We start from the raw sequence: 12,852 nt of genomic DNA on the forward strand, positions 1-12,852 counted from the left end.
AGGCCGACAGAGCAAGCCCTTGGCTCATGCCTGTAGATTTCTGCCACTTGGGCCCTGGTCATTTGGTGCTGGTGCAGGGTCAGCATCTCAGGGCCCAGCTAGCTTGCCGGAGGAACCCAGCTGGGCTGTCACCAGGAGCCTGTCTAGGCACCCTTAGTTCTTGGGTTTCTGTGGTGGTTCAGCCTCAGGATAGGCTTTGGACTCCGGGCCCCTGTGTAGTATAACTGATACAGTTGATACAGCTGATGACTGTCCTGTGGAGGGAGAGGATCTGGAATGATTGGGAAGTTCAGGCATTTTTTAATGTCCCCTTCTCAGCAGCCACTTGGAGTAAGTTTGGGAGCCCTGTCCTCTGGAAAAGTTGCCAGACTGGCAGTCTGCCTGCCAAGCCACCTCTGACATGGATGCCAAGATCTTCCATTGGGCCTTCCCTCCCAGTCCCAAGTGTCTTAGTGCCAGACAAGGGTGGAAACAAAGGGCAGGAAACATCCGCCCTTGCAGAGGCTGTAGAACCCTGGGGGGTTGTGGGAAACACGTTAGCACCACCTGAGAATGTTGGCACTGAAGCAGCCCTCCTCCCGCCTCCACCCTCCCTTGTCTTCCTTCCCCCTCCCCATGTGGCCTGGCCAGAGCCTCTTAAACCCAGGACCTTAGACCTAAGGGAAGGTTTTTGCTCTTCAAAAGTAGGGCAGCTTTCTCTCCCCAAGGCAGAGCAGTGAGGCCATCAGTTAGTCGTTAGCTTCCCCCCTCTCTCTTCTCTGGATCCTGGGGCAGGCCAGATTTCAGGATAATACATCTCTGTGCTTTCCCACCCAGGAAATTTTCAGGGGGAAGAAAGTGAATTGGTCATTTTTGTACTAGATGGAGGAAATGGTATAACCAGGAGAGGATGCTGACAGTCAGGAGCCCCCTAACATTTAGAAGGAGCCTCCCTCAGACACTGTCCCAGGCTAGCAGGGCAATTGGTCACCAGCATTGATTGTGGCTTTACCATCTGTTCAGTCTTCTTGTCTCTGGGGGTTAAAGGTAGAGCTGCAGCCCTTGGCCTTCAGGAATTTACAGTTCCATGGAAAAGCCAGATTTGGTGGGGAGGGAGCAAATATGCGAGAAAACCCAGAGGACAGAATACATGCAGAATAAGTAGATGCCCCCAAGGGTGTTGGGAAATGACACCACTGTTACAGGAGCCCCTGGCCAGCCTCTGTGAACCTTCCTCAGCTGAACAGAGTCCTGGACTCCCAGGGGCTGTAGAGGGACTCCTCTTCAGTGAAGCTCCCTCAGCAGACTCCTGCCCTGTGCCCAGAACACACAGGGTTAAGCTGTCTGCCTGTTTCTTGTGCTCTTTAACCTGCTCCTGCTCATTAGGCCTGACCCTAGCATCAAGAAGTCCAGCCTGATGCAGAAGCACAAACAAGTTTCCCCTTTGAAGCCTGTTTAGTTTGGAAGCAGGAAAGCAGTTTTGGGGATGGAATACCAGTTTTTTGTGTTTGATGTTGTTTGCCATACCATACACTCATCCAGCACTATTCCCCACTCCCAGCCATACATTGTGTGGACACTGCGTCCTCTGCAGCCTCCGGTTGTTGAAAGTATGGGTGTCGTGTGTGTGTGTGTGTGTGTGTGTGTGCGCGTGCGGTGTGTGTGTGTGTGTGGTGTGTGTGTGTGTGTGTGTGTGTGGTGTGTGTGTGTGTGTGTGTGTGTGTGTGTGTGTGTTCCCACATGGGGCCTTTCCAGAAAGTATCTCTGAATACCCAGACAGTGAGTGCCAGGCTCACCATGGGACAGCATGCTCATGCCGACTCCCCAAGCCATGAATCATTGCACTGAACAGAGGCCTCAGACCCCAAACTCTCCCGGAGCCCCCAAGGAGCGCATATTTCCCACTTGACCTCAGGCTTTTGGCTGGAATTTTGGAAAGAATCTTCACCAGAAAATGAAGCCATGTCCCAGACACATAGGCAGGCAGGCAGACACACACACACACGCATCATCAGAGGAGGTAGATGTGCCAAGGGCATGGTTCACACACACACACACACACACACGCACCATCAGAGGAGGTAGATGTGCCAAGGGCATGGTTCTCTCACACACACACACACGCATCATCAGAGGAGGTAGATGTGCCAAGGGCATGATTCCGGGGAATACCAGGGTTCTTGCAAGTGAGGCTGTGATTACCACTTCCCACATAGTGACCCCCTGCATTCTGCCAGGGTTGGGATGCTGCTGTGGTTGGGGGCTGAAGTGGATGAGGGAGAGTGCCTCTTCCCTTTCACTGCTACATAGCCTTGCCCCTCCTGAGGGACCCTTTCAATTTGATCCTGTAATTAAGGAATGCAATGAAGGGGCCAGTTTTCTTCCTCTGAATACGGCAGCTCCAGAAAAACCCCTGTGGGTTCCTCCCATGAGGAGGATGGGCACCAGGGGAGCAGGCAGAAAGAGGATAGAGCAGTGTGCAGAATCTGGGACACTTCCTGCCTCAAGGTCCCTTGATTTCCCTGGAAGATTCCTGTGGTGTAGGGTAGATTCTGTGGGGCGGGGTCAGCTGGGAAAACAAGGCATAGGGTGAAGGTAGTACTGATTGTTGAGACTGACACCTTGTGGGACTGTGTCTCATCAGTGATCAATGAACTGGATGGCCTGGCCAAGGGGCAGGAGACAGATCACCGGGCTGGGGGCTATGCTCGTGTGGTGCAGGAAAAGGCCCGGAAGTCCATAGAGTTCCTCGAGCAGAGATTTGAGAGTCGGGACTCTTGCCTTCGGGCCCTGACCAGCCGTGGCAATGAACTCGAATCCATCGCCTTCCGCAGTGAAGACATCTCTGGCCAGATGGTAAGACCTGTGGCAGAAAGAAAGGGAGAGCCCACAGCCAGCCTTCAGAGCAGGGTCTCCAGGAGGGAGGAGCTGCCGGAAGCTCATTCAGCCCAGGTGGCTGAGGGAGCAGCCTCTATCGAGGCCTAGGATGGGGGGGTTCCTTGTCCCCTGGATCACTCTTGGCCCAGTTGGCTCTGGCCGAGCAGGGCAGGGCCTGTATGGGAGAGATGCGATGTGATCCTCCCCAGCACCCCAGAGGCAGAGTATGCCTGGCCTCCCCATGGCGCCCTCTCCTGCTCAGCAACATTTCTAACACTGTTCCTCCAGGGTAACAACGATGACCTGATCCTCTCCTGCTGCCTCCACTATTGCAAAGACAAGGCTAAGGACTTCATGCCTACCAACAAAGGTACAGCTTTGCCTCTACCTCGACATCACCCATCTCCCCACCTACCTCAGCCTGCCACCCTCAGCCCTTGGGAAGGGTCCCTCCACTGATACCAGCGTGGGAAGTTTAAAGAATCAAGGGTCAAGCCAGAGGCCAGCCCAGTTTCCTGCCCTCCTGGAAGTCAGACCTCCCTGTCACAGCTCCCCCACCCCCAGGTAGACCCTGGGCCAACTAGGGATGGGCCTACCCCAGAAAGCCAGGCTCTAGGCTGTGAGCCTTTCCACTCAGCATGCGTCCATTTCCTGTCTTGGGTCCTCAGTGAATTCTTTGACAGCAAGAATGTCTTTATGATGCAGCGTAGCTTATTCTGGCCATGGTCTCCTGGGCTTAGCCCTCTGCAGTTCCGAGGATAATCCCCAATAGTCCCTTGGGCTCACCTCCCCTTCCTTGTCAGTGTTACCCTCTCAGTCCACCCCTGATCAGCTTACCCTTCTGTCAGACTAGGGGTAAAGGCACTTCCCCAGCAAGTCTCTGTGTCAGGTTCTGTAGCACCTTGGAGACTGGTGAGAGCTTGAGGACTGAGCCCTCTGCCCAGTGGTCAAGACCTTTTTGGTGAGCAGAATCCTGCCCGCCCAGGGGCTCTCTTCCAGGTGCTTAAAGCACCTCACCCTTAACCTAGAACCGTCTTTCATGCACAGGCCCTCAGAGTCAGTGAGGCACAGTTCTCTGCTTCTGGCTCCCAGGACTCTGACATTTCTCCTTTTGGAAGGTATTCCTAGGACCTCTAGCTCAGTGTCTTTTGCAGAGCTGATCCTTCCCACGGTTTGGTTTCTGTCTGCATATATGCAGTCTCTTGTCATTTTCTTCTGGGAAGTGCCACCCATCACTCTTCTCCTAGCCCCAGCTTCCAGGGTGCTCTAGGGATTAGCCTCTCTCCCATTGCTCCTCCAGTTACATTAACACAGCCCCCCCACTCCTACCTGAGTCTGTATCCGCTTACAATTGCTTTTCTTCAAAGGGGTCCTGCCACGTGGCTTGCACATACTGTCCCTTAGGCCAGATCTGGAGCATTCAGGTGGTAAAAACAGAGTCATGGTGAGCTTAGGCTGTGCTCCCAGGCAGCTTCCCAGAGGGGCACCTTCTGAGGGAGAGGTAGCCAGGACTGCAGAGGGCCTTGTTGGGAAGTATGGTTCAGATATTGCTGTGGCCCCACCCCGCCGCAGCGCTGTTTCTTTCTTAGTGGAGACACAGTTTGGCTTTGGCCCTACTAGCTGCCCCACACCCCACTCCACCCCAAACAGCCTGCAGGAACCCATTGCCATCCTGGGGACCGCCCCTATCAGAATTACATCAGCAACGGCTGGTGTAATCAAACCCCATTTGTCAGTGTGAATTCTTAGCAGATTAACTTGTCAGATTCACAGAGAAACCGTCACCAAATGTTTATGTGTAAACGATGTTGAATTTTAAAATCATGTGGATTATGGCGGATGGGGCCTGACAAGATGACAGTCTCTGGTTTCTAACAAAGTGAAGTTACCAGTGTCAAAACAGAGGATGTTTATTGTTAGAAATGTCTCAAAGTATCCACAGAAACCCCTGCAGACCCCTGCCAACAAGGCCGGGACATGGTTGGCTGCCCTAAGGCCTGAGACCTTCCTGGTCTGAGTCCCAGGGCAGGAATGGTGGGGCTCTAAACAGCTTTGGGCAGCCACTGGGAGCCCCACACAGCACCACACAACACTACCCCATCCCACCCACACCCAGGCCCATGCAGCTGAGTGGTCACAGAGTCTCTCTACCTGTGGCCTGCCGCCTTCCTCTCCCTTCTTGCCCACTGTAGGCCCCCAGCTCCCATAATACCTCCTTCCACCTCTCCCCTTTTCTCACCACCATCAACCCCATGAGCCCCTCCCTCTCTCTTCCCCCAGACTCTTTCTGAGGCCAACAGCCAGTTCTCAGCCTCCCAGCCTGGAGCTGGCAAGTCTGGAGCTGCTCAGGTCTCACTGGGATGTTTGCAGCCCCAGCCCCGCCAGTCCCCGCAGGTTGTAGGCCTACAGGGTTTTTCCTGTGCCTCACTGCCTCCCTGACCTCTGTTGGGAAGTATGCAGCCCAGGTCTGAGCAGTGAACCTCCTACCCAAGCAGCCTTCCCAGAGACAGGGATGTCACTTGTGTGAGTACTTGACCCAGTTTAAATTGTCCCCAATATATTAAAGACTAAGAAATTAGGGGAAGAAAAGCGGTGGCAGACATCCCAATAAAAAAGTCATCTCAAAAGAATGAAGACTATCTGTGCTGAAATAGATCTTTAAAATACACATTTGAATAAAGTTTAGTGGGATCATAAAGTTGTGAGGGAAAAAGGCTTATATAACATGTGCTTGTGCATGTGCATAAAGAAATCTGGACACATGCACAGATCTACCTGGGGGTAGACACATGGAGAATAAGAACCGGGAGGATGATCCTGGCTTCCCCTTTCCTTTTTCCTTTTCTGTGTTGTTACATGTATTACTTCTATTTAGAGGAAATCATTTGGCTGTCGCCTCAGGTCTACCTTGCCCTCCTCTCCTCAGAGTTCCCTTGAACTAACCCTTACCCTTCTCTTCACATCTGGGAGCCCTAGAGACAGTTTGTTTTCCATTTTGAGCTTTCTACCTCTTAATACGTATAGGGTGGCCCTGCTGGCCTTGGAAGGAGAGGATGTGCAAAATAGAGTAGTGATCTGAGTCCGGGACCAACCGTGCAGTAATAGAAGGAAAGGGGCTTCTCCCTCAGTTCAGAGTCCTGAGAGAGGGGTCTGCAGGGGCCGGCAGTTGAGCAGCTCTCAGGGCACGAGGCAGCACAGTCCAGTGCCAGAGGCAGGGGTCTAAAGCCGGAGGCCAGCCCCGGGCCAGCACGGCCCTCTCTAAGCCAGCAGGGAGGGAACACCCTCAGCTGATTGCGTGATGGCAAGAACTTTGGAACAGCCAAAAAATGGCTGGCCTTGACCCTCCAGAATCAGGCTCCCCTCAGAGAGAGGAGAGGCATCCAGTGCCTGGTCTTCCTGCCCTCAGTGGAGCCCTTCTCTCTCATGTCAACAGAGGAGCCAATTCGGCTGCTACGGGAGGTGGTGCTGTTGACAGATGACCGGAACCTGCGTGTGAAGGCGCTGACAAGGAATGTGCCTGTACGGGACATCCCGGCCTTCCTCACATGGGCCCAGGTGGGCTGAAGGGACCGCACTGGGGCCCACCCCCACAGAACCATTCCTGAGAGGCCATCAGGCACCCAGTGTAACACGGAAGATGCCCGGGTACCTGAGCCACCAATCCACCCAGACAATAAACCATCCTCTTCCAACCCACTGTGGTCATGCTCTGGGGGAGCTGCTCCTCACAGAGCCCTTCCCAAGGGTTGGGCAGAAGCTGCTGGGACTCTCCTGGGCTGCAAGATTTAGCAGGGAGGTGGCTGGCTACAGTGACAGCAGGTGGTGAGCCAGACAGTGCCCATGCTCTCAGCCTTTCTCCCTCCCCATTCTAGGTCAAGGGCAGGAGGGAAGGCCCTTTTAATTCCAGGGACTCAGTCACTTTCTCAGCTGGAGATGGGGCAGGGGGTTGAGTTTCCATCAAATATAGGTGAAATCACAGGTCCTGTTAATCTTCAGAACTCCTGTACTGAATGTGTCCAAGAGCCTCTGATGCTACCATGAAGAGAGTGTCCAGGGTGTCTCCCCCTGAGGCCTGGATTCCCCCAGGGACCCAGGTTGGGTTCTCGACACCATGTCCCAAACAGCAGCCCTAGGCCCCCACCTCGTCTACCCCACTACCACCTGCCACACACACCCATCTTGCTTCTCTTCTTCCTGCCCTTCTCCATCTCGGTCAATTGCACTTTGCCCCTTGTTTTTCCCTGAGGTGGCCATGGGTCTAGAGGAACGGGACATCTGGTCTCAGGCCCGTGCTTCCTGGGTGGCCTTTGCCTGCTCCCTCTCCCCTCCTTGGCCTTCCTTTGCTCTGGTTCCCACTTCACAAAATTTCCTCAGACTCTTCTCAGTTCTCCCCTCCCTTTCCCTGTCCTCTCCCGCTCCAAAGTCGTCCCTCTCACCTTCCTCCCCTTTCTAGGTGATCCCTCTCACCTCCCTGGTCCCTCAGTTTTTTCACCTCAGTTCTATCACAGGGCTTTCTCACTCTGAATCTTCTCCTCCACTTCCTGTGGCAGGAATTTAATTAACCTTTTATCGCTCATAACTTTCTTTTCCAGGCCCCTGTGCTCAAGAAACTTCCAAGCCTATATAGCCCATCCTGAGGGTAGTGTGTTGCAGAGCCTAGGAGGAGCAGTGCCTAGCCTGGAGTTGACACCCTGTTTCTAGCTTTGCCCCAGAACTGGGGCCCTTTGGCCTTTTGAGTTTTTGTTGCCTTTTTAGCTGGCACCTGTGTACAAAGTCTCACTCAGGAGGCTTCCTCCTGGGAATGCAATTCTCCCAGCCCAGGGACAGGGATGAGAGGGACTCAGGGGGAGACAGGTTTTTGAGGACCCAAGAGTAAATTTTGATGGGACCAGCAGGGAAAAACCCAGAACACCCTGACTGTACAGCCCACCCAAAGAGCAAGGCTGTGCCCTCCCTCAAGACCCAAGATTATGCCAGGAGGTGGGAAAGGGGGTGCTGTTCAGGAAAGCAGTGGCCAATAGTTTCGGGGTATGAATACCCCAGGAATTCAGAAGACTGGGCTTTTTGGGCTACAAGGTCCCCCCCGTCTCTCCTTGGAGATCCTCTCCCCTGGATGAAGGTTAATGACTGGGTGGGTAGGTGGGTGGGAGACCCATCTCTCCTTTCTGTCCCATTTGCAGCACTGGTTTGGTTTCCTTAATAAATGTTTAGTTATGAAACATACATTATCTCTTGCTCTTCTGTCTCTGGGACTGGGGAGAGAAGAAGGCCCAAGCCTCTGCGCCTGCACCTGTGTGAGAGTGCCGTATTTAGCCCCTCCACCCACCCTGGTGTGGCTTTCCCAGGTCCTTGTGCAGGTTGGAAGAGAGCAGTGGGGCCGGGATCCTTGGTTACTGCTTTATTGCTGTTTGGATAGACTATAGAAAATGGAAGCGGCTCTGGAAGAGCCTGTGTACAAGGAAGGAAATATACAAACGAGAAGGGAGCTAAAGAGACCACGTTCCAGCCCAGCCTAGCCTGGGCTCGGGGTGGGGGACCACCCGGGGCGCATGCAATAAATATGGTCCGGGGGGCCCCAGGGAAGGGAGCGGGGACACGGCGGGAGTGGGAGACCTGTAGGCCAGGGCTTTCAGCCCTCAGACTCCAGAGGGAGAGAAGGATTGGCCCTGGGGCTAGTGCCACTTGTGCAAAATGAGGAACTTCACATTATCAGTCCCGGGGCGGGCAGGAGCAGGGGAAGGGGCCCTCCGGCCGGCTCAGTCCCCTCCCTGCTCCCTAACTCTGCCCAACGCTCCGACCCCAGCAGGGAGATTCACAGTGAGAATGGGTGTGGTCGCAAGGGCCGGAGGTAGGGCTGGGAGTGCCCCATCAGTGACACCCCTCCCCCCAAGAGCAGCACGGAGCCGGGGAGGGGGCCAACGAACCACAGGAAGAGGCGGAGAAGGGCCGGGGGTCTCCTTTGGTCAAAGCTGATATCAAAAATATAAATCTCCCTTCCCCCATCCCACCCCCGTCCCGGGGTTTTACCCCTACCCCCACCCCCGGGCTAAGGCACAAAGCAGTGAGGCCAGGTGAGGCCGCAGGGTGGTGGAGCCGCCGCCGCTGCTACTAGTTGTCTGGGCGCTGTGTGCCTGCTCGCTGCCGCCGCCGCCGCCCCTCCCTGGTGGCGCGGGCTGGGGCCACGCGTCGGCGACGAGGCTGGCTGCCAAGAGGCGCTCTAGGTCGGGGAGAAACGGTCGATGGTCCGGCCGTCCGGCCCGGCGGCCAGGTGCGCGCCCTGGCTCAGCACCTCCGCCGCCTTGTCCGGGCTGAGGCCCAGCTCCGCTGTGAACTTAGCCAGCGGGTAGAGGCTCTCGAGCGCCACCTTGGGGTCGTGCAGGAAGTGCGTGGTCTGCGCCAGCAGCTCGGCCGCAGCCGCCTTGTCCTGCTGCTTCAGGCTCAGCTGTTCAGCTGTGAGGCGGGCCACAGCAAAGACGCCCTCGGGAAAGTCGAGTTTGCCCTTGCCGTCGGGGCCGGCGACGCCGGGCAGCCCACCAAGGCCGGCCAGCGCCCCCGCTGCGCCGGCCGCGCCACCCACGGCGTGCATCTTCATGTGGCTGATGAGGTTGCGTTGCTGTGCGAACTTGCCACCACACACCTGGCACTCGTAGGGCTTCTCGCCTGAGTGGATGCGCATGTGCTCGGTGAGGCGGTACTGGCGCGTGAAGCGCATGCCGCACGCGTCGCAAGCGAAGGGCTTGAGACCCAGATGGCTGCGCATGTGGCGCGTCATAGTCCCACGCTGCGTAAACTTCTTCCCGCAGATGGTGCATGGATAGGGCCGGGTCAGCCAGTGCGTCTTCTCGTGCTGCCGCAGCGTGGCCGGGTCCTTGTAGCTCTTGTCGCACGACGCGCAACGGTACGGCCTCAGCAGCTCTCCCAGGCCGCCCGGAGCCCCAGAGACCTTGTCCCCACCGCTCCCAAAAGGGGGCCCCAGGCCTGCAGCCCCGGCAGCTACCTCAGCCGCCTCGGCCCTGCCATACAGCGCCTCCTCCTCCTCCACGTGAGCCTCCACGTGCGCATTCAGCTGCTCAGAGCTGGGAAAGCCCTTGCCGCACGGAATACACACATACAGGTTGTCACCGAAGCTCTCAGGCTCGCCATAAGCCAGGTGCGGGCATGGGTAGCCCTCCAGGTGACCGCCGGGTGGGCTTGGGTCCTCGCTGCTGCCGGTCTCCTCGCTACTGCTCTTGTAGTCGTCGCCGTCGCCGCCCGCTCCAGGCCCGTCCAGGCTGCCCGGATAGCGCGGCGGAGCCAGGCCAAGCGGGGGACCCCCGGGCGAGGCGGCTGTGTCCCCGCCACGGTCCTCGCAGCGCTCGCCTGGGGAGCCGCGTTCCCGGCCCAGCTCATCGCCGTAGCTGCCCAGGCCTGGCTCGTGCTTCATCCAGCGGTAAAGGAGGCTGGGCCCGTCGGGGCGGCCGGGGGGCTCGGGTCCCGGACTGCTGCTACTACCACGAAACGGGTCCGGAGGCGGTATGGCCTCCTCCAGCTTCTGGAAAGGCAGCGGCGGCAGCGGCGGCAAGGCGAGCGGTGGCTCCTTGTAAGCTGCGGGACCGACGCCGGGGGTGCTGTCTGGGCGCGGGGGCAGTTCGCGCTCACCCGGCGGTCGCTCCGGAGGCGCGGAGCCCGTCGGGCTTTTCTTGGACAGGTCCAGGCCGCAGAGCGGGGAGCATCGCCGCTCCGAAGCGCAGAGTGCGGCGGCAGGGCCAGGGCCTGAGGCGTAGAGCTCCGCACAGTGCGTGTTCACTGAGGCCTCGGGGCCCGACGGCGGCTCGGCGGTGGGCGGCGGCGGAGGCCCGGCTGGGGAAGAGTAGCAGGCCTGGATGACGGGCGTGGCGGCCCGCAGGCCCCGGCCCGGCCGCCCGTAGGGTGCATAGCCGCCGCCGCCGCCGCCGCCGCCCCGCAGGTGGCAGTACTTGCCGTGGCGCTTGAGGCGCTTCTTGCACAACGCCACGAGGTCGGGGATCTGCAGGTAGCTGGCGGCAGCCAGCACTGCGCCCAGGCTCGGCTCGGCCCCCGGAGCCACAGCTGCCGCCGCCGCCGCCTCTGCTCCATCAGCCAAGCGGCCGGTGTAGATGAAGTCCAGCACCAGGCGGAATACGGCCGGGCTCACCATGTCATGATCCAGGTTGAGCAGGTTGTCATGCACCACCAGGGACTTGAGGTAGGCGCTGCTGGCCGCAAGCACATTCTTGTGCGCGCGGAAGAGGGCGTTCTGCACCACGATTATCACGTCGCACAAGAAGCCCTTGGTGCGCTGGTTGTTGAGCTGCAGCAGCAGCTGCCTCGAGTGGCCCGGCGCCTCCATCGTGTCCAGCATCGTCTGCCCAGCACAGTCTCCTGGGGGGGACACACAGCAGCCGGGTCAGAGCCGTACGCAGACCAGTGCTTCTGCCCTCCACTTCCCCTTCCCCTCAGCTAGGCAGGGGCATCGAGCACTCGAGCACCGGGGCCTGGGCACTGGTGGCGGATGGGAGGCCCCCGAGTGTGGGAGCCTGGGCCGGTGGGCCCAGACCAAAAGGAGCAGGAGAGTGGCTGATGGAGAAGACGCCAGGCTGGCCTGCACCCCCAGGCCTGGATGCCTCCAGGCACACAGGCTGGTTTGGGGCAGGGGAGCGTCTGAGGAGAAAACTGTTCAGGCGAAGTGACCCTTTTGGAGACAGTTACCCGGTTTGAGGAAAATGTCCGCTTCAGGAAAAGTCATTCAGGGCCTAGAGGTTTGTTCATGTGGGATATAAGGGAGCCGAGTAAAAAGCGCCTCCCGCCTCGGGAGAAGTTGCCCCAGTTGGCGGAATTGATCCGAAGGAGGGGAGCGCGATGCCCGCCGTTGTGCCGCCCTGGCCAGGGGCTGTCAGGCCTTCAGTTAGGGCCCGGGCGGCGGCAGCGGCGCGGGGAGCGGAGGCAACGGCTGCCGTGGCGGGCAGAGCTTGAAGGCCAGCCCCGGCGTGGGGAGGGCGTTATATCGGGGCAGGAGGCTGAGGCAGGAAGCAGGTGGGGGGGAGGGGGGAGCCACGCAGCTCCCAGGGGAGGGAGGGGGCAGCGCCCCGGGCGGGCACGGCGCACAGCCGGCCGAGGCCCTGACCCCGGCCTGCGCCCCACCCGCGTCCCGGCCCCGGCCTCGGCCTCGGCCTCAGCTCTGCATTCGCGGGCCCGGTTCCTCCTCCCCAGCTCCCCTCGGCCGCATATCCACGGCAACTCCGCCGCCCCAAACTTAGGGAAAAGTTTCCCAACTTCAGACAGGCCGGGAGGAGCGCTCCAGACCCAGTCCCTCAGCTCCCAGCTTTTCCCCTAGGCCCCCAATTTCGGCAACGAGGCGGCGCAAGGCCTGAGCCGAACCCTGAACTCCCCTGCCTGCCAGCTCGCCCGCCCGACCCTGTTCCCCGCCTGGCCCGCAGGGCCTCGCGGCCCGTTACCTGCGGCCGCAGTCCAGCCGGGCTTCCCTCCCTGCGGTGGTGGCAGCTCGTAGCCGGCGGCCCACCCGCCCCGCTGCCAGGCGCCGAGCTGTGCCAGGGCAGCGCCCCTGCCAGCCCCGCCCGCCAGCTCCCCTTCCCTTCCCCTCGCCTCTCCAGCCCATGTGCGGGCAGAGTCGGCCTCGGCCACTGACCCCGCGGTGAACTCGACGCGGAGGACCGGACCGGCGGTCCTGGGTTCTCCGGGGGGACACCCAAAGCCCTGAACGTCAGCTGCGTTAGGGCGCCAGCGCGGGAGGATGCGCCTGAGGCCGCCAGCGCGCGAGGACCGGTCTGTCCGGGTCCCCTGTCCCTCCCGGTCCCCAGCCCAAGGACCCACCTGGGGGGCATGTCGGAAGCCCCGGGCCCGGCTGCCTGCGGATCCAGGGGGGACGTGGCTGCGCTGCGCTGCCCTCCTCCCGCCGGGCCCCCGGTCGGTCTGTCCTGCTGGTCCGTCCTCCCCGCGTCCTGGTCGCGTCTCAGCCCCGCCGCGCTTTCCGCACACTCT

The 12,852-nt window shown here is 59.3% G+C and overlaps 2 protein-coding genes across 8 annotated transcripts in view; one reads left to right on the top strand and one right to left on the bottom strand.

The window, feature by feature from the left end:
* Positions 1–8,079, top strand: part of SMG6 (SMG6 nonsense mediated mRNA decay factor) — a 244,338-nt gene extending 236,259 nt beyond the window's left edge. For 6 of the 7 annotated variants that reach the window (XM_073235026.1, XM_073235027.1, XM_073235030.1 and 3 more), the window contains 3 exons: positions 2,624–2,835; positions 3,145–3,226; positions 6,290–8,079. In XM_073235026.1, coding sequence (XP_073091127.1) covers positions 2,624–2,835; positions 3,145–3,226; positions 6,290–6,420 — 425 coding nt within the window. In that variant the 3' untranslated portion in view covers positions 6,421–8,079. Of the gene's footprint in view, positions 1–2,623; positions 2,836–3,144; positions 3,227–6,289 lie in introns of those variants that run through there. The other variant, XM_073235028.1, reaches the window with a different exon arrangement.
* Positions 8,080–8,239: 160 nt separating this feature from the next.
* HIC1 (HIC ZBTB transcriptional repressor 1) lies at positions 8,240–12,852 on the bottom strand. The gene is made up of 2 exons (XM_017651608.3): positions 12,685–12,852; positions 8,240–11,235 (listed from the first exon to the last, which is right to left on the bottom strand). Exon 2 carries the CDS (start codon positions 11,213–11,215, stop codon positions 9,074–9,076), a length of 2,142 nt encoding a protein of 713 aa, XP_017507097.2. The 5' UTR covers positions 11,216–11,235; positions 12,685–12,852; the 3' UTR covers positions 8,240–9,073.

This window comes from Manis javanica, chromosome 4 (assembly GCF_040802235.1).
Source record: "Manis javanica isolate MJ-LG chromosome 4, MJ_LKY, whole genome shotgun sequence".
Taxonomy (NCBI): domain Eukaryota; kingdom Metazoa; phylum Chordata; class Mammalia; order Pholidota; family Manidae; genus Manis; species Manis javanica.